The sequence below is a fragment of the Aspergillus eucalypticola genome, assembly GCF_003184535.1.
Source record: "Aspergillus eucalypticola CBS 122712 chromosome Unknown BO83scaffold_6, whole genome shotgun sequence".
Classification (NCBI taxonomy): domain Eukaryota; kingdom Fungi; phylum Ascomycota; class Eurotiomycetes; order Eurotiales; family Aspergillaceae; genus Aspergillus; species Aspergillus eucalypticola.
The window spans coordinates 1,200,325-1,216,169 of NW_020290280.1; the positions used below are offsets into that span (position 1 = coordinate 1,200,325).

The 15,845-nt window shown below is 53.6% G+C and overlaps 6 protein-coding genes across 6 annotated transcripts; 4 read left to right on the forward strand and 2 right to left on the reverse strand.

Annotated features, from left to right (window-relative positions):
• Nucleotides 1-9: 9 nt before the first annotated feature.
• On the reverse strand, nucleotides 10-2,402 carry BO83DRAFT_356592 (bifunctional molybdopterin adenylyltransferase MobB/molybdopterin molybdotransferase MoeA family protein). The gene is made up of 4 exons (XM_025529211.1): nucleotides 2,121-2,402; nucleotides 2,027-2,067; nucleotides 1,928-1,965; nucleotides 10-1,873 (listed from the first exon to the last, which is right to left on the reverse strand). The coding sequence occupies exons 1-4, from the start codon at nucleotides 2,388-2,390 to the stop codon at nucleotides 78-80; spliced, it is 2,145 nt and encodes a 714-aa protein (XP_025390822.1). The 5' UTR covers nucleotides 2,391-2,402; the 3' UTR covers nucleotides 10-77.
• A 180-nt stretch (nucleotides 2,403-2,582) lies between these two features.
• BO83DRAFT_356594 (H(+)-transporting V0 sector ATPase subunit c'') lies at nucleotides 2,583-3,814 on the reverse strand. The gene is made up of 5 exons (XM_025529212.1): nucleotides 3,648-3,814; nucleotides 3,544-3,578; nucleotides 3,394-3,485; nucleotides 3,023-3,331; nucleotides 2,583-2,966 (listed from the first exon to the last, which is right to left on the reverse strand). Exons 1-5 carry the CDS (start codon nucleotides 3,703-3,705, stop codon nucleotides 2,858-2,860), a joined length of 603 nt encoding a protein of 200 aa, XP_025390823.1. The 5' UTR covers nucleotides 3,706-3,814; the 3' UTR covers nucleotides 2,583-2,857.
• A 159-nt stretch (nucleotides 3,815-3,973) lies between these two features.
• Nucleotides 3,974-5,632, forward strand: BO83DRAFT_376519 (Rab family GTPase YPT6). The gene is made up of 5 exons (XM_025530743.1): nucleotides 3,974-4,276; nucleotides 4,338-4,363; nucleotides 4,432-4,520; nucleotides 4,649-5,051; nucleotides 5,116-5,632. The coding sequence occupies exons 1-5, from the start codon at nucleotides 4,224-4,226 to the stop codon at nucleotides 5,172-5,174; spliced, it is 630 nt and encodes a 209-aa protein (XP_025390824.1). The 5' UTR covers nucleotides 3,974-4,223; the 3' UTR covers nucleotides 5,175-5,632.
• A 609-nt stretch (nucleotides 5,633-6,241) lies between these two features.
• BO83DRAFT_356599 (inositol phosphorylceramide synthase regulatory subunit KEI1) lies at nucleotides 6,242-7,642 on the forward strand (the record flags this gene model as incomplete). The annotated part of the gene is made up of 2 exons (XM_025529213.1): nucleotides 6,242-6,520; nucleotides 6,671-7,642. The coding sequence occupies exons 1-2, from the start codon at nucleotides 6,479-6,481 to the stop codon at nucleotides 7,640-7,642; spliced, it is 1,014 nt and encodes a 337-aa protein (XP_025390825.1). The 5' UTR covers nucleotides 6,242-6,478.
• Nucleotides 7,643-9,128: 1,486 nt separating this feature from the next.
• On the forward strand, nucleotides 9,129-14,337 carry BO83DRAFT_406643 (sulfite reductase (NADPH) subunit beta). The gene is made up of 4 exons (XM_025533893.1): nucleotides 9,129-9,389; nucleotides 9,496-9,635; nucleotides 9,691-14,073; nucleotides 14,131-14,337. The coding sequence occupies exons 1-4, from the start codon at nucleotides 9,359-9,361 to the stop codon at nucleotides 14,158-14,160; spliced, it is 4,584 nt and encodes a 1,527-aa protein (XP_025390826.1). The 5' UTR covers nucleotides 9,129-9,358; the 3' UTR covers nucleotides 14,161-14,337.
• A 213-nt stretch (nucleotides 14,338-14,550) lies between these two features.
• Nucleotides 14,551-15,837, forward strand: BO83DRAFT_376524 (uncharacterized protein). Its single transcript, XM_025530744.1, has 3 exons — nucleotides 14,551-15,168; nucleotides 15,230-15,501; nucleotides 15,572-15,837. Exons 1-3 carry the CDS (start codon nucleotides 14,709-14,711, stop codon nucleotides 15,791-15,793), a joined length of 954 nt encoding a protein of 317 aa, XP_025390827.1. The 5' UTR covers nucleotides 14,551-14,708; the 3' UTR covers nucleotides 15,794-15,837.
• Nucleotides 15,838-15,845: the final 8 nt, after the last annotated feature.

The window sequence follows — 15,845 nt, forward strand, 5'->3', positions numbered from 1 at the left end:
GCATACCGTGAAAAAGTAATGTATACTATGCTATAGATCCTACTAGAGCAAAGCCTTGTAGTTAAATTGAGTTCTCCTCATTTCTCCGGCACCACAGCCCCCATCATCAACGCCTCAACCAACGACCCTTTCTCCACCTTCCCAGTCCCCGGCTTCAGCACCAACAGCGCATTAGCACTCGCCAAGCTACCCACTCTCGAGCTACGCTGTCCCACCCCCTCCAATCCCGTACTCATAGCATAGAGCCGACCATCCTCGCGCGACGCCGTAACAATGGCCCGATGATACTCGGTGCGTTTCTTATCAACAGGGAACGGATGCGCCAGCACCACAGACACAAGCGGAAGGCCTAGCGGCGGGGAGATCCCAGCGGGGGTGATCTTGCGCTGTTCCATGCCCATGAGCTTGTGGAGGGAGGGCAGTACGAAGAGGTTGAGGGTTACGAGCGCGGAGGCAGGGTTACCGGGGAGGGAGAAGATGAGTTTGGTTTCGCGTTCTTGTTGCTGCTGTCCTGAGGACAATGATGGTGTGGAGGAGGGCTTGAATGGGATTGTGGCGAAGGTGGTAGGTTTGCCTGGTTTCATGGAGACGCGGCCGAAGTGAATGGTTCCGCCGAGGGAACGCTCGATGGTGGGTTTGAGGAGGTCGAGTTCACCCATTGAGACACCGCCCGTGGTGATGATTACGTCGACGCTGGATTGAGCTTTTCCAACGCCTCTGAGGGCGTCGCGGAGGCTTTGCTCCAGTTCTCCGACTGGGGTGTCGCGAGCGATGCCGAGGTCGACGGTGGGGAAGCCCCAGGAGGTGAGGCAGGAGAGGAGAGACGGGCGGTTCGAGTCACGGATTTGGCCGCCTTGGAGCTTGCGAGGGTCGTTGTGTTCGACGAGTTCGTCGCCTGTGCTGAGGACTCCGATGCAGGGTTTCTTGTAGACTTTCACGGTCTGGGTGCCTGTTGCGGCCAGAAGGCCGATCTCGCCGCCTACTGAGGTGATCAGGTCGCCTTTGCGGAGGATGCAGGACCCCAGAGCTACGTCGCTGCCTGGTTCGCGGACGTTTTCTTGGGGTTTGATGTCGCCGGTTAGAATCTCGACGGTTGCTTCTTCTTGACCGTCGGGAGTAGACGAGGCGAGGACCGTGTCTTCGACCATTACTACGGCGTTGGCGTTGGGGGGAAGCGGTGCGCCGGTGGTGATTCGCGCGATGGTACCGGGTTCGAGGGGGGATAGAATGCCTCCTTCGTTGGCGTGGGTTATGGATGCAACGGGGAAGATCCCCTTGGTGTTGGGCCCGGCATCGGGTGATTCGGGGGTGATGACGGCGTAGCCGTCGACGATACTAGCACGGTATGCGGGCACGGCTTCCCGGGCGTAGACATCTTCAGCGATGACAGATCCGACGAGCGCTGTTGTCACCGGGGCTTCAATGATTGTCGGTTCGGGCGTGTGCTGGCTGATCAGTTGGAGCGCTTCGTCAACCGAAAGCATTGGGTACGGAGACTCGCGGTATCGACGGTTTGGACCGGCGTTGGGGTCGTTTGACTGGGGACGTTCTGACGGGGAAGTATGTGCGCGGGGAACGGCATGTCCATGACTATGATCATGACCACCGTGATGGTGATGATGGTGGTGGTGATGGTGATGGTCTGCCTTGCTGCCAGAGGGAGATGGCGCAGATACCCCTGCCTCGGCTTCCAGTTTCTTGACCCCGCCTGCGTGCAGGGCTCTGGAGTTTGCGCCAGCCGCCTGGCTACACGCATGCGGCAAGAGCTTGATGATTGCTTCGAGGTTCTCCTTGGCCCCTTTGGGAGATCCGGGTACGGTGACTATCAACGTCTTGTCTCGCACACCAGCAACAGGGCGAGACATCATTGCAACTGGTTGTATTTGTTAGCAGGCGAGTATTGCAATGTTGTCGCTGACAGCCTTACAAGGGGTGACTTTGAGAGAAGCTGCAATCATGCCGTGTCTAGGTGCAGTAAGTTAGTGTCGGTCATAAAGCCGAAATAGGAGAGCTGGAGTAGACGCACACCAGGCCAGATGCATGACGATGGATGAGAGGCGATACGGCCTGTCTGGCATTAGCCATGAAATACGAAGCTCAAGGGGAGGAAGAAGACCGACCTCAGGCGTGATATCCTTGGTAGCAAACCCAGTACCACCGCTTACGACCACAAGATTAACCCAATTTGGACCATCAGTCCAGTCACAAATGGAGCGTTGGATATCCAACACATTATCGGGGACGATCTTGATAACGGGCGTGCCCCAGTTATTCGACCCTTCGGCTGAGATGACGGTAGTCAGTGTGTCTCCCACCCTATCTGTGGATGGATCTTGCGAGGCGGTATCTGAGACGATCAAGATCGCCGCTTTGAGGGTGTTGTCTGCCATTGTAGAGAAGTGAGGGGTTGTTGGAGAGTCTCCTACCGGGACGGCGGGGAGAACGGAGATGGATGTTGATAAGGGCGGAGGCTGCTTGACTGGCCGGATTGGTGACCCGCAGCGTCTAGTATAAAGTATGCTGCATCTATACTACGAAACTGCTACTACAGCTTGCAGCTTACGACGTAAGATACTTGCGCTCGCTATTTATCTTCGTTTGGTAAAATGTTCCTATGATATCTCCTAGCAATTACTGTACACCTTTCCTCCTCTTCTTTCCCCTTTAGGCAAAGCAACAAAAAACAGGACTATCAATGCAATTCACGCATAGCCAACCGGTCTACAGTCAAATCGAATCCATGCGCCCAATGCGGCCTATAAATAGGACAAATAACAGAAAAGTGAAGACAAGAATGATATAGGTCGTACAGATCATCCCCATCATGGCCCTCTACATCTCCACCGGGCAGCATTCTTCAGGCAGCTCCAAAGTCGAGTGCCTTTCCTCCAACCAGAAGCCCAACAATCAATCCGAAGAGACCGAGAACGGAACTGAAGATTTCGATAACCAGAATCTTGACGAACCTATCATGCATTTTGTTAGCGTTCACTCCGCCAATCGAATGAAGGGGCTGACGAACAAGCTAGGGTCAGCAGCATCGGCCAGGGCCGCACCACTTCCGTTAATACCGACGGAGATACCGCAAATCAGGTTGCAGGCGCCCACAGTGATACCGCCCCAGAACAGCGCATATCCGGTGTAGTAGTTGCTGCCAGAGAAGGCCTCATCGCCTTCAACGAGGTTGAGCTTGGAGGAGAAGACGATGGCCATAATGACACCATAGATAGCCACGACTTCACAGAAAATAATCGAGATCAAGTTCTTGGTACGGATTCTGGGTGCTTTGACACCTCCACCAACGATCGAGGAGCCGGTCAAGAAGATACCCCTGATTGGAACGCAGTCAGTATCCCTTTCTCAATGACACAAGCCGGGATTGTAAAGCCATACCATGCCGCACCAACCACCGACAAGCCAATGCACATGGCAATTCCAAAGTTCGCCCAGGCATACGGAGACACCGACTCGAGGAAGTAGCCGATCTAGATCGAATTAGCGGGTGTTCACTGGTCATCGTGGTTGTAGGGGTCCGTGACGTACGTTAATCTTTTCGCCTTCACCGCGGAAAAGGTAGTCTAATCATGGAAACCAAGGAAATTAGTGTCTTGATGAAGCCCGCCGCGCCAGAATGATGGTTTACTTACACAGTCCTACCACCGCTGCTGCCACGATTACAACACCGGAAGGATAGAGGAGACCCATGATGAAACCCCGGCTTTCGGCACTGCCTGAGTGCTGAAGGATATCAAGAAAATAAGCGACGGGGGCCCCGAAGAGGAGAGGAGCAGAAGATAGGGAGTCGAACGAGGAGCGTAGGGAGCTCTTGACCGAAGCGTGTAGCTGGAACAAGCCGCAAGTACAGCGGGAGGTGGAGGTCGGGCCGCCGATTAATCCGCGGGCGTGTGCTTGTCAGTCCATCATCCCAGTTCAATACAAATACGGAGTACATAATACTGTCCAAGTCCCCGGACCGATCCATGGGTCGAGCTCTCCAGTCATCGTCGTCTTGCTGAACCTCCCTGCTCCCCGATATATACGGTCGCTTTTCGCACCTCTCGCCTCTCCCCCAGATATATATCCACCCCAATATATGTCCTTGTATCCCTAGTGCCCTCCTCCCACTCGACCGTTGTCCACCGCCTTAACACTTGTCGACTTTGCGACGTCCCTCCGCTACCCCTGATTCCGCCACCACTCCTACTATCAGAACATCTGCAGTCATGGCCTCCACCTCCGGGGTAGGGTCGTATTCGAACCCTTTGAAGAAGTTCAAGTATGTCCCGCCTGCAGTATATCTCCCAATTTTTCTGATTGTGCGGCTAATCGAATTGCAGGCTGGTTTTCTTGGGCGAGCAGAGTGGTACGGATATCTTCTGCGACAATACTCCAACCATTGGCGCCACCCGGTCTCTGACATCTCCCTCACAGTTGGAAAAACTTCCCTGATCACACGGTTCATGTACGACTCGTTTGACAACACGTACCAAGCTACCATTGGAATTGATTTCCTGTCAAAGGTATACTACGCCTAGTCGACTGCGTCCCCTGCATTAGCAGGCCCTCAGTCGAGCCATTCTCACTCGGTCTCATGGTTCCCCATACGCTCGCGCTGCTGCATGAAGCTAATTCGCATTTCCCATCCTAGACTATGTACTTGGAAGATAGAACTGTTCGCCTTCAACTTTGGGACACAGCCGGTCAAGAGCGTTTCCGATCCTTGATTCCTTCCTACATCCGTGACTCGAGTGTCGCGGTGGTGGTCTACGATATCTCCAACGCCAAGTCCTTCCAGAACACGCGCAAATGGATCGACGATGTACGTGGGGAACGCGGTAACGATGTGATCATTGTTCTGGTGGGCAACAAGACCGATTTGAACGACAAGCGCGAGGTCACGACGGCGCAGGGCGAGGAGGAGGCGAAGAAGAACGGCTTGATGTTCATTGAAACCAGTGCTAAAGTCGGTCACAACGTGAAGCAGCTCTTCAGGAGAATTGCGCAAGCCCTACCCGGCATGGAGGGTGAAGCCAACCGGGGAGACAACCAGAGTCCGTTACCCTCTCCCCGCCGATGGCTTAAATTATACGAGATGAGTACTGACGGCTTCTACAGTGATCGATGTCAACATCACCCCGAAAGAGACCACGACCAACGACGGATGCGCCTGCTAGATGTTGTACTCTCTAATTCTTTCTACCCCGGCCATACTTTCTACAGCTTGCGATCCCTCTCTATCTGTGCCTGAATCTCAATGATGAGGCTTGAGATTGTCCATAATGCTCTTCATTCTTAAGATGTACATTTTTCTCCCTTTATGTTCCAGGTGAATAGCGTGTTTAGATCAAGCTTGAGCTTTTCTTTTTTCTTTTTTTTTTCTTTCGAATGCGTCTTCTCTTGCGCTTCCTGAAACCTTACCTTGAAATCCGACTTTTGACGGGAGACCCAGGCGTTCGGCTTGTGCATTGACATCATATTGCATTTCCCCGCGGTTTCCCGACTTTTGTGCTGTTTTCTTGTCTGTGTCGCTTTGCTCCGGAGCATCATGGATGATAATGATGATGCTACTGCTGCGATTTGTTAGAAATACCACTACTCCAGATGGCGTTCATGTTGCAATGGCCAAGTCATGGGTGGCATAAGCTTTTGTTGGGATCGGTGGCTCTACCAAGTGCTGCTGTTCCTGTCGTATGATCAACGGGGGGGGTTTAGTGACGATTAGGTTATCGTGTCAACCGCTCATCCCGGCGATCTGACTAGTCTTGTCGGAGAAAATTCAACAACATAATGCGGAAGGCCTTTCAAGATCAGCCCCTGAGAGAGAAATTCATGCACAATGGTGGGTTCGATAGTAAGCAGGCCATCAGGCAGTAGCATTGGTCGTACTCGTATTATGTCTTGGCAAGCACAGGTCAAGCAGAGTATGTACGTACGACATGCACAGTCTAGTACCTCCTAGTCGGCAGGGGATCCATCCAGACGGGGGGAGGGGGCGAAAGAGGTAAGGTAGAACTAGGGCCACCATCGAACACAGAATTGTTTGATTCGGATATCGATACGGTTTGGTCGCAGCATTATAATATAGTCAATATAACAGAGGTAGTATGTGTGTAGCTTTCTGGTGCTGTTGTTGCTACAGCCAACAAACAACGTCATGGGGCAGCGCATTGGCGGTGACCACAGGGTCTGTTGCAAGCAACACAAGCAAGAAAAGGGCATCGATCGGCGGGCGGATCGCCCGGAAAATCGTGCCCCTGTGAAACCCGCAATTGGGCGCCAGCGTCACTTAAACACGCCCTGCTGCGTCCTCTTTAGTCCTTTCAATCTCGCTCTTCCCGCCAGCCCTTCCATTCCTTTTCCTCTTTCTGTCGCTCCCTTCCTTCCACCTTCCACCACCACCCACCAACAACTCTCATATCTCCCCCTCTCCTACATCACATTCCCTCAACTCTGATATCTCTCCTCGGCGATATCAATCATGGGTTTATCAACCCGTCTCTTCCGCATCCCGCGGCCAGAGGTATGTTTCAACACTACACACCCACCCCCCCGGCGGTTAAATGAAAAAAAATTATGATGGGAACCCAGACCCTGTTTGGACCCCGTTGCCCGGTCGCGCGCTGTAATGAGGCTAACCATCGCATCCCGGCTTTCCGGTGACCTCACACAGACCTTCCTCTATGTTATGAGCCTCCAAACCGGAGCTTCCTTGATCACTCTCTCCTTACTCCTCAACAAAATTAGCGGACTCTATGGCTTGCTCGCCCTGTTGACCGGCTACCACCTCTCCCCGGTGCAGCTGTCCATGTATATTTACTCCCTCCTCGCCCTCGGCCTCACAGCCCTGCTCTTCCCGCACATCCGGAAACAAACGCCACTACAATGCCTCGCGCTCGCTTGGCTCTATGTCTTCGACAGCCTGATCAATGCCGCCTATACTGCAGCTTTCGGTGTGACCTGGTTCCTAGTCGTGTCTCAGCATTACGACAACGGCAGCGCCTCGGGACCGGGTGGTGAGACCATCGCCCAGACCGCTGGCTTCACCAGCCCCAAGTACGACACCACCAAAACAGAGAGCGGTCACTACGCAAGGAGACCGGATGCTCTCGGAAACGCTGTGGCACAGCCCGAAAGCTTCCAAAGCATCTTTGTCATTTGCTGCCTCTGGGTTATTCGCATCTACTTCGTTTTCGTCATGCTCGCTTTTGCTCGTCAGGCCCTCCGTCTCTACGTCGCCGTCCCTCGCCACACCCAGCTCCCAACCCACAGCCGTAATACCTCCATCGCAAGCGTCGCCAGTATTGCGGACATTGACCGGGAGCCTTTCTCCCCGTATAGCCCTGATGGCCAAGGTTGGCAAGGAAAGCTCGGGCGCATCATGATCAGCATCGGTCGCAACTACTGGCTCGGCGAGGATGAAGAAGGCGGAAACTGGATGGCCACCCTGGGCCGCCGTTTCCGCGCTCGTGCGGAAGACACCGAACTTCCCGGCCCTCTCGAGCGGGAGAGAAGACGTCGCTCGGGAACCGGACCACCTCAACCCTCCCAGTCCGCTTTTCAAGCCGTAGCCTTACAACAACCGATCCATGAACAGGTCCCAGGAATGAACGTCAAGATGAACGGTTGGACCGAGAGCAGGTAATTCTGCGATCGCCTTGCATTGAAATTTCAATTGAGGATCCTCGGTCTCTGACCCGGTAATACATTTCAAAATTACCAAGGGGCTCAATGGCGCATCTCGGCGGACATGATCTGTTACCGTCTGCCGTATCGCACACAAGGACAGAGCGAGAGCTTGGTTCTTGATGGCGATGCCACACTCTACTGTGGAGGGCTCACAACTCCATAGCCTCCCCTTCGTGTCCACCCACGTTGCGTGGTTTTCCTTTCAAACCTGTTATTATATATGCCGAAATGATCTACATACACTGTTTATGAATCGGGACAATGGGGGACATAGGGGAATAAGGGAGGATGGTACCGCGCTTCTTCGGTCCTGGCTTGTGCAGCGATGGTGTGATATTGAAACGACATCCATCAAATAATCGCACGCGTGAAAGGTGCGGGCTACCAGGCGGCATCATAGCTGGAAGGATGAACATATATTGGCTTTTGAGGAGGTTTGTCGTCACGGCCGACATGGACTTGGCGTCTCGGACCTGTATATTTGTATCGACATAGGGATGGTTCGTTCGAGGCGTTTTTTCTTGTTTTCAGGGTACATTTTTGTCGCATCATGCTAGGGATTTGCATATATTTTTTCCCCATCATACTTGGGCGCCCGAGAACCAGCGTCATATATCTTATGTGCAAGAAATAGATACCCCTCGCCAATCTTGATTCGTCAGCTTTCACTGGCAATAAATTGTGGCTTGGTTTCCATAAAATCGGATGGTGTCGTGCTGTTATAATTCTCTACTATGCATCTAGTGTCTGATCCGAGTTATCTCCGATGCTGTCTCGCCCGAGAAAGGATGATGTCAGTTGCATGTTTGGAGCGAAGCCCAGCAAAGCCCGCGAGAAATCCCGATGTAATTGCATGATAGTACACAAATCTCTTAGTAGTACAGCAGCCTGGAGTACATGAAAGAGTCATGGTAACACCTTACTAGTGGTTGCCAGTAGCACCGATACCTGGGTTTAAACTGTATATATATCCGACCACCATGAGCAGGGTGAAATCTGCATCAAGATTTAGGCATTACTAGTAGTGAATAAAGGCACGAAGGTTTATACTAGTAACTGTAGTGTTCTTTGTATAACAAATAGGTTATACGGGAACAATTTCGCTACAATGAGATTAACTCAAGTCTGTGTGAAATCATTCTGATGTTGTTGTAGTTACTAGTTGTACTAGTAAGTAGTTCGTGCTTTGAAATCCGCCGGCATTCAGAGCAAAAGCCGATAACTGCCTGATGCACGAGGCATCAACGGGGTGACGTGCTCGAGGGCCAGTCACGAGGCCCCCGCACTTGACCTGATCGGGGATGTTTGCAAGACCGTTCAGCGGCTGTTTGCATCGATGTCGTGATCGCAATCCAATCAGCGTCGGGCTAATCCAACCCCGATGGCGGAGAAGGGCCCCAAAAGTCTATGAGGAGCAGAACCATTGCTCGTCGCTGCACGGAGTTTTGTAGAAAAATTAGGGAAAGACGGGCTGAGTGTGAAGCTAAAATTTCCCCTGTCTTTACCTGGAGTCATTCCACTTCTTCTCTTCTTTTTCCTCCTCTGCCTCCTACCCCATTATCCTCATTTATTGATCTCGAATTGAGTGGGGAGTCACCGTATGCGGTGATATCCAGTTCTCTCTGCCATCCCACTTCCTGCGCTTTACGCTGCGCAGCTAGCAATTGTCAATATGGCATCCGTTTCGACTGCGGGTGAAGCAGGTATGCTGTTCCTCTGGTTCCTCTCTTTGTCTGATTGGAACTCTATCATTTAAAGGAATCATTCGTGGTCCGATCTGAGTGCTAACCATTCTTCTGATGCTTCCAGTGGCGAGAGTCGCTTACTTGGCCAGCGATGTCGTTCTCTCCGTTCAGCCGTCATTGCAGGCCGATTCCTGGTTCTCCAAGACTCTCAAGACCCTGAAGGCCAGCAATGCCCGTAGCATTCTGCCCCGCGGCGTCACTGACGTGAGTCACACTGTTCATAAGGACTGTATGAAGGCAGGTCTAACTCTCTGCACAGGTTGTGGCTGTTCGCTATAACGAAGATCCCCTCCTCTCCGCTTTCCACCCTCTGCAGACTGGAAACACTGTGTCTGTCGTGACCAACTCTTCTACCTTGCTCTCCTCTATCCCTCACCTCTACCGCCTGGCGAACACTCCTGTTGTCATCCATGTCGCTCTGGAGCCCTACCCCTTCCCAGATTACTCCGTGATCAGCTCTATCAGGCAATGCGGGTTCACTTTCCTGCACTCTGAGACGCTCCAGGAGGCCCAGGATATCGCTATTACTGCTCACGCGTTGTCCCGCAAGTCCGGCAAGGGTGTCATCCACTTCTTCGACCCTGCCAACTCCGCTCGCGATGACGCCATTGCTGAGGAAGACGCCGAGGTCCTTCGGTCCGTTCTCAACCTGGGCGGAAGCTCTGTGACACATACGTCTGGCCTGGGTGCCCAGACGCTGTACACTGACTCCGGACGGGTCGCTACAGTGACTGAGGATGTGGACACTGCCACCAGCCAGGTTGAGGGTTCTTCCACCCCTGCCCAGGCAACTCAGACTCCTTCCAATGTCAGTGTTGACACTTCGTCTGTCGGCTCTTCTCAGAGGGACAGCAGTGTCGATAGCCGTGCGACTAGCTCCGCTGCCACCACCATTGACGCCTCGGCCACTCGGCCCGTCAGTGCTACAGACATTTTCGAATGGACCTCTCAAATATGGAATGTGTTGTCTGAGACCACCGGACGCAACTACCGCGCGATTGAGTACACTGGTCCCTCCGATGCCAAGTCTGCCATCTTCGTCTTCGGCTCGACTGGCGTGTTTGTCGACGTTCTGGGCAAGGAGGAGGCTTCCAGTGAGCTTGGAAACGTTGGCTTGATCACTGCGCGGTTGTACCGCCCTTGGGTTGGAGGCCAAATTGTTGAATCTATCCCTAGCTCGATTGAGAAGATCGCCGTGCTGGAGCAGGTCCGCAAGACTACGAAGTGGGGACCGGCGTTCATGGATCTTCTTTCCAGTCTCTCCCCGGCTGCTGGTCGGGCCGCCCCCAAGGTTGTGGGATACAGACTGGGATATGTTGAGCCCTCCACTGCCGTCCAGGCTCTTCGTGGCATTGTGCAGAACCTGAGCTCTCCCTCCCCCATTCAGAACCTTGAGATCGGAACCTCCAAGGTCCCGTCCATTGAGACTTCTCTCGAGCAGCCCCATGTTGAGAACGCCTACCTTAAGATCCTCAACCAGCTCTTCGGTGAACGCCTGCACATCGCCAACCAGCTGGGCTCGAAGCACGCCGGAATCTCCTCCACCATTGCTGCCAGCCCTGAATACGGATTTGGTGCGCTGACCGCCAGGCTGGAGCACCGCCAGCGCTTTATCCGCGAAGTCGAAGAGGCATCCAAGTCCACCAGCTTCGCCACTGACGTCCCCAGGACATGGCTCTCCAACTGGGCCCTCAGTGCTGCAGATGCCTCCAAGGCCAACAAGCTGGCACCCGATGTTATTGCCCGCCTCTCCAACGACGGTTCTCAGCTTGCCAGACAGCTCTTGCAGTCCAAGAAGCTCTTCTACGATGAGTCCCTGTGGCTCATCGGCTCTGATGCCTGGGCTTATGATCTCGGCAACTCCGGTGTTCACCACGTCCTTGCCTCCGGAGCCAACGTCAACATGCTCGTCATTGATTCTCAGCCCTACTCCGAACGCACCGCCGCGGACCCCACGCGCAGAAAGAAGGACATTGGTCTGTATGCCATGAACTTTGGCAACGCCTATGTTGCTTCCGTCGCCGTCTACGGCTCGTACACCCAGGTTCTTCAGGCTATGGCTGAGGCCGAGCAGTTCAAGGGTCCCTCCGTTGTTGTTGCCTACCTCCCCTACAACCAGGAGAACGACTCTGCCTTGACTGTACTCCAGGAGACCAAGAAGGCTGTTGACCTTGGTTACTGGCCGCTGTACCGCTGGAACCCCGGCAACGATGAGAACGACGAACCTAAGTTCTCTCTGGACTCGGACCGGATCAGGCGCGAACTTGAAGAGTTCCTTCGCAGGGACAACCAGCTTACCCAGCTCATGAACCGTCACCCCAAGTACTCACCTGTGCTTTCTGAGTCCTACGGAACTGAGGTCCGCTCTCTTCAGAAGCGCCAGGCTAAGGACTCTTATGAGAAGCTCCTTGAGGGTCTCTTTGGTGCTCCTCTGACCATTCTCTTCGCCTCCGACAACGGCAACGCCGCGACTCTGGCGAAGCGCCTCGGCAACCGCGGTCGTGCCAGAGGCTTGAAGACCATGGTCATGGCCATGGATGACTACCCCCTTGATGACCTCGCCACCGAAGAAAACGTGGTCTTCATCTCCAGTACTGCCGGTCAGGGTGAATTCCCCCAGAATGGCCGTGGCCTCTGGGAGTTCGTGAAGAACACCGGTGACTTGGATCTGTCTTCCATCAACTACTCCGTTTTCGGTCTTGGTGACAGCCACTACTGGCCGCGCAAGGAAGACAGAATCTACTACAACAAGCCCGCCAAGGACCTTGATGCTCGTATCGCCTTCCTTGGTGGACGCAAGCTGACCGACATTGGTCTCGGTGATGACCAAGATCCCGATGCCTTCCAGACCGGCTACTCCGAGTGGGAGCCTCGTCTCTGGCAGGCTCTGGGTGTGGACAAGGTCGAAGGTCTGCCGGAGGAGCCTGCGCCGTTGACCAACGAGGATATCAAGATCCAGTCCAACTACCTGCGTGGTACCATCGCCGAGGGACTGCTGGATGAAACCACTGGTGCTATCTCCGCCAGTGACCAGCAGCTCACCAAGTTCCACGGTACTTACATGCAGGATGACCGTGATGTCCGTGACGAGCGCAAGGCCCAGGGTCTTGAGCCTGCTTACAGCTTCATGATCCGTTGTCGACTGCCCGGTGGTGTGGCCACTCCCCTCCAGTGGCTGCAGATGGATGCTATCAGTAGCTCTCATGGTAACGAGACCATGAAGTTGACTACCAGACAGACCTTCCAGTTCCACGGTGTTATCAAGCGCAAGCTCCGCGGCGCAATGCGCGCTATCAACAAGTCGCTCATGACCACCATTGCTGCTTGCGGTGATGTCAACCGTAACGTCATGTGCAGTTCTCTCCCTGAGCTTTCTTACTTCCACCGTGAGACGCACGCCGTCGCCCAGAAGATCAGTGATCACTTGCTTCCCGCGACTACTGCCTATCACGAGATCTGGTTGAAGGATGAGGACGACAAGAAGGTCCAGGTTGCGGGCGACGCTGTTGTTGACCATGAGCCGCTTTACGGTCCCACTTACCTTCCCCGTAAATTCAAGATCACCATTGCCATTCCTCCCCACAACGATACCGATGTCTACGCACACGATATTGGTCTGATCGCCATCAAGGGCGCCGATGGACACCTGGAAGGTTTCAACATCACTGCCGGTGGTGGTATGGGTGCTACTCACAACAACAAGAAGACCTACCCCCAGACGGGACGCATGTTCGGTTACGTCCCTGCTGACCAGGCTCACATTGTCTGTGAGAAGATCATGCTCGTCCAGCGTGACCACGGTGACCGCAAGAACCGCAAGCACGCTCGTCTAAAGTACACCATCGACGACATGGGCGTGGATGCCTACAAGGAGAAGGTCGAGGCCCTTCTTCCCGAGGGCCTGCGCTTTGCCGAGCCCCGTCCCTTCAAGTTCGTTTCGAACGTTGATACCTTCGGCTGGCTGAAGGACGAGAAGGGTCTCAACCACTTCACGTTCTTCATCGAGAACGGACGTATCGAGGACACCGCTGACTTCAAGATGCGCACTGGTCTGCGTGAGCTTGCCAAGCTCGACAAGGGCGAGTTCCGTCTCACCGGTAACCAGCACTTGATCCTGTCCAACATTGAGGATGCAGACCTTCCCGCCATCAAGGAGCTGATGGCTCAGTACAAGCTCGACAACACCTCCTTCAGCGGTCTGCGTCTTTCTTCGTCTGCTTGTGTTGCCTTCCCCACCTGTGGTCTTGCCATGGCTGAGTCCGAGCGTTACCTCCCGGTTCTTATCGGCAAGCTGGAGTCCACTCTTGAGGAGGTCGGTTTGGCCAGCGACAGCATTGTCATGCGTATGACTGGTTGCCCCAACGGCTGTGCCAGACCCTGGCTTGCTGAAGTTGCTTTCGTTGGTAAGGCCTACGGTGCGTACAACATGTACCTCGGTGGTGGTTACCACGGCCAGCGTCTGAACAAGCTCTACCGCTCTTCGATCAAGGAGGATGAGATCCTCGAGATCATGAAGGGTCTTCTCAAGCGTTACTCCCAGGAGCGTAACACTGATGGCGAGACCCCTGAGAGATTCGGAGATTGGTGTATCCGTGCGGGTGTCATCAAGGCGACCACCGACGGACAGAACTTCCACGAAGGAGTATGTTGACCCTTTTTAAATCCATTCCATTTGACGCATTACTAATAACTTCTACAGGTTGCTGAAGACGACGAGGATGAGGAGTAGACGATGGAGATATCCCAAAAATAGTGCCTCTGGATAGTCGGCATTCATGTGATACTGTTATACATCAAGAAGTTTTATGAGTTTTACGACGATACAGCTGTTCTGTACATACTGTTGATGACCAAATTATTGTCGCATCTGCATTCATAGCTGTGATTGTAAAATGTACACTTTCCGATTGTTACTCTTGAAACAGCCACTCGCTGGCAACCAGTAAACTGCATTAGATCCTTTACACTTTTAAGACATGATCGTAGACTGCTTGCTTCCCTTATAGATCTACCCCTCAAACAAGAAGGCGGTGTAAGCCCATCAATTCTGCAAGCGGGCAGCTTATCAAACCTCCTCCGCCTCCGATAAAGCAAAGAAAAAGTTGCAAAAAAACCCTCACACCCCGCAAAGCACGCAGCCATTGCAGGCTCTCCTCCCATTTACTATACCCCCAAATCCCTCTAATCAGTCTCCCACGGTCCCCCAACCCATGACCACGTCCTTATAATCACCCACCCCAACAACGCCAACCCACCCAACCTACCTACCTACCCACCATGGACCCCACCGACGACCCCGTCATCGCCTCCTACGACATCTGCCTCACCGACTCAGAAATCTCCCGCTACGTTCTACAATACCTCGACCGACCCACGGGCTCCGCCTACGACGACCGCCACGGCCAGAAACCCACTTCCTTCCGCCTGAAGCCCAAGACGGGGCTGGTGGAAGTCGACGTGCCCATTAACACACGTGTGAATTACGATGTCAGCAAGGGGTTGCGCTACGGCGATGCATTGAAGAAGAGCAAGAGTGCGCGCGAAGGCGGCGCGTTTGGTATGGCAGGTGGGTTTAGTTCCGGGGGTGCTGGTGGTGCGCCGGCGAAGGTGAAGATGGAGGATACGGCGGATGCGAAGAGTGAGACGGCGTCGTTGATGCGGGTGCAGACGTTGGGTGGGAGGATTAAGAGTCCCGAGGATGGGGATCCAGTTTATATGTTGGCGGCTTTTAGGAAAGGTAAGTTGATCCCTTCTTTTAGTTGGGGAGGTATGGGCTAATGGGGTTTTGATTGGGATAGACAAGTTGCATCTTTCTCCTGTTTCGGCTGTTGTGCAGTTACATCCACAGCTTCATCACCTTGATGCTTTGGATGAGATGCCTACCAAGGGCAAGGGGAAGGCGAGGAAGGAGGGCGAGGAGGATCGTCCCGGTGAGAGCGAGGCTAGGGCTATTGATGTTAAGATCAAGGCGGCGGAGGATGGTGAGGCGGCGCAGGTTGCAGGCAATCTGGATCTTTTGAAGAAGATGCAGGATGAGAAGTGGAAGGATTATGAGTGGGTGGATGCTGAGGTGAGTGCTATACTTATTGATGTTGGTTTCAAGGGAATGCTTGCTAATCTGGGTGTGTCTTGTCTGGCAGACTGAGGAGTCGTGGCAATTGTACGAAAACTACATGATGCACCAGGATGTGGATAGTCTGCCGCAGCTGCAGTCGGCAATTGATAGTGAAAGTTATCTGGATACGATGAGCGCGCCGCGGATTGATCCTGCGCGACCGGAGATGACGGGCTGGGCTATGAAACAGAACCGCATGAAGCAGCGGGAGGAACAGCAGTCTGCTGAGGGGACAACGGAAGGGTGATTAGCTGCATTGGGATGGGGGTAATATGATATGCAAAATTACGAATGCTGAA

What these genes read in the sequence shown, in the direction of transcription:
- BO83DRAFT_356592 (XM_025529211.1), bottom strand. Translation starts at nt 2,390, where the DNA reads ATGGCAGACAACACCCTCAAAGCGGCGATCTTGATCGTCTCAGATACC. An exon ending in CCAAGGATATCACGCCTGAG is followed by an intron (nt 2,068 to 2,120) that starts GTCGGTCTTCTT and finishes AATGCCAGACAG; the next exon opens with GCCGTATCGCCTCTCATCCA. An exon ending in TTCTCTCAAAGTCACCCCTT is followed by an intron (nt 1,874 to 1,927) that starts GTAAGGCTGTCA and finishes AAATACAACCAG; the next exon opens with TTGCAATGATGTCTCGCCCT.
- BO83DRAFT_356594 (XM_025529212.1), bottom strand. Translation starts at nt 3,705, where the DNA reads ATGGGTCTCCTCTATCCTTCCGGTGTTGTAATCGTGGCAGCAGCGGTG. An exon ending in AGCAGCGGTGGTAGGACTGT is followed by an intron (nt 3,579 to 3,647) that starts GTAAGTAAACCA and finishes TTCCATGATTAG; the next exon opens with ACTACCTTTTCCGCGGTGAA. An exon ending in GTGAAGGCGAAAAGATTAAC is followed by an intron (nt 3,486 to 3,543) that starts GTACGTCACGGA and finishes AATTCGATCTAG; the next exon opens with ATCGGCTACTTCCTCGAGTC.
- BO83DRAFT_376519 (XM_025530743.1), top strand. Translation starts at nt 4,224, where the DNA reads ATGGCCTCCACCTCCGGGGTAGGGTCGTATTCGAACCCTTTGAAGAAG. An exon ending in AACCCTTTGAAGAAGTTCAA is followed by an intron (nt 4,277 to 4,337) that starts GTATGTCCCGCC and finishes ATCGAATTGCAG; the next exon opens with GCTGGTTTTCTTGGGCGAGC. An exon ending in CAACCGGGGAGACAACCAGA is followed by an intron (nt 5,052 to 5,115) that starts GTCCGTTACCCT and finishes CGGCTTCTACAG; the next exon opens with TGATCGATGTCAACATCACC.
- BO83DRAFT_406643 (XM_025533893.1), top strand. Translation starts at nt 9,359, where the DNA reads ATGGCATCCGTTTCGACTGCGGGTGAAGCAG. An exon ending in TTCGACTGCGGGTGAAGCAG is followed by an intron (nt 9,390 to 9,495) that starts GTATGCTGTTCC and finishes TGATGCTTCCAG; the next exon opens with TGGCGAGAGTCGCTTACTTG. An exon ending in GACAGAACTTCCACGAAGGA is followed by an intron (nt 14,074 to 14,130) that starts GTATGTTGACCC and finishes TAACTTCTACAG; the next exon opens with GTTGCTGAAGACGACGAGGA.
- BO83DRAFT_376524 (XM_025530744.1), top strand. Translation starts at nt 14,709, where the DNA reads ATGGACCCCACCGACGACCCCGTCATCGCCTCCTACGACATCTGCCTC. An exon ending in GTTGGCGGCTTTTAGGAAAG is followed by an intron (nt 15,169 to 15,229) that starts GTAAGTTGATCC and finishes TGATTGGGATAG; the next exon opens with ACAAGTTGCATCTTTCTCCT. An exon ending in ATGAGTGGGTGGATGCTGAG is followed by an intron (nt 15,502 to 15,571) that starts GTGAGTGCTATA and finishes CTTGTCTGGCAG; the next exon opens with ACTGAGGAGTCGTGGCAATT.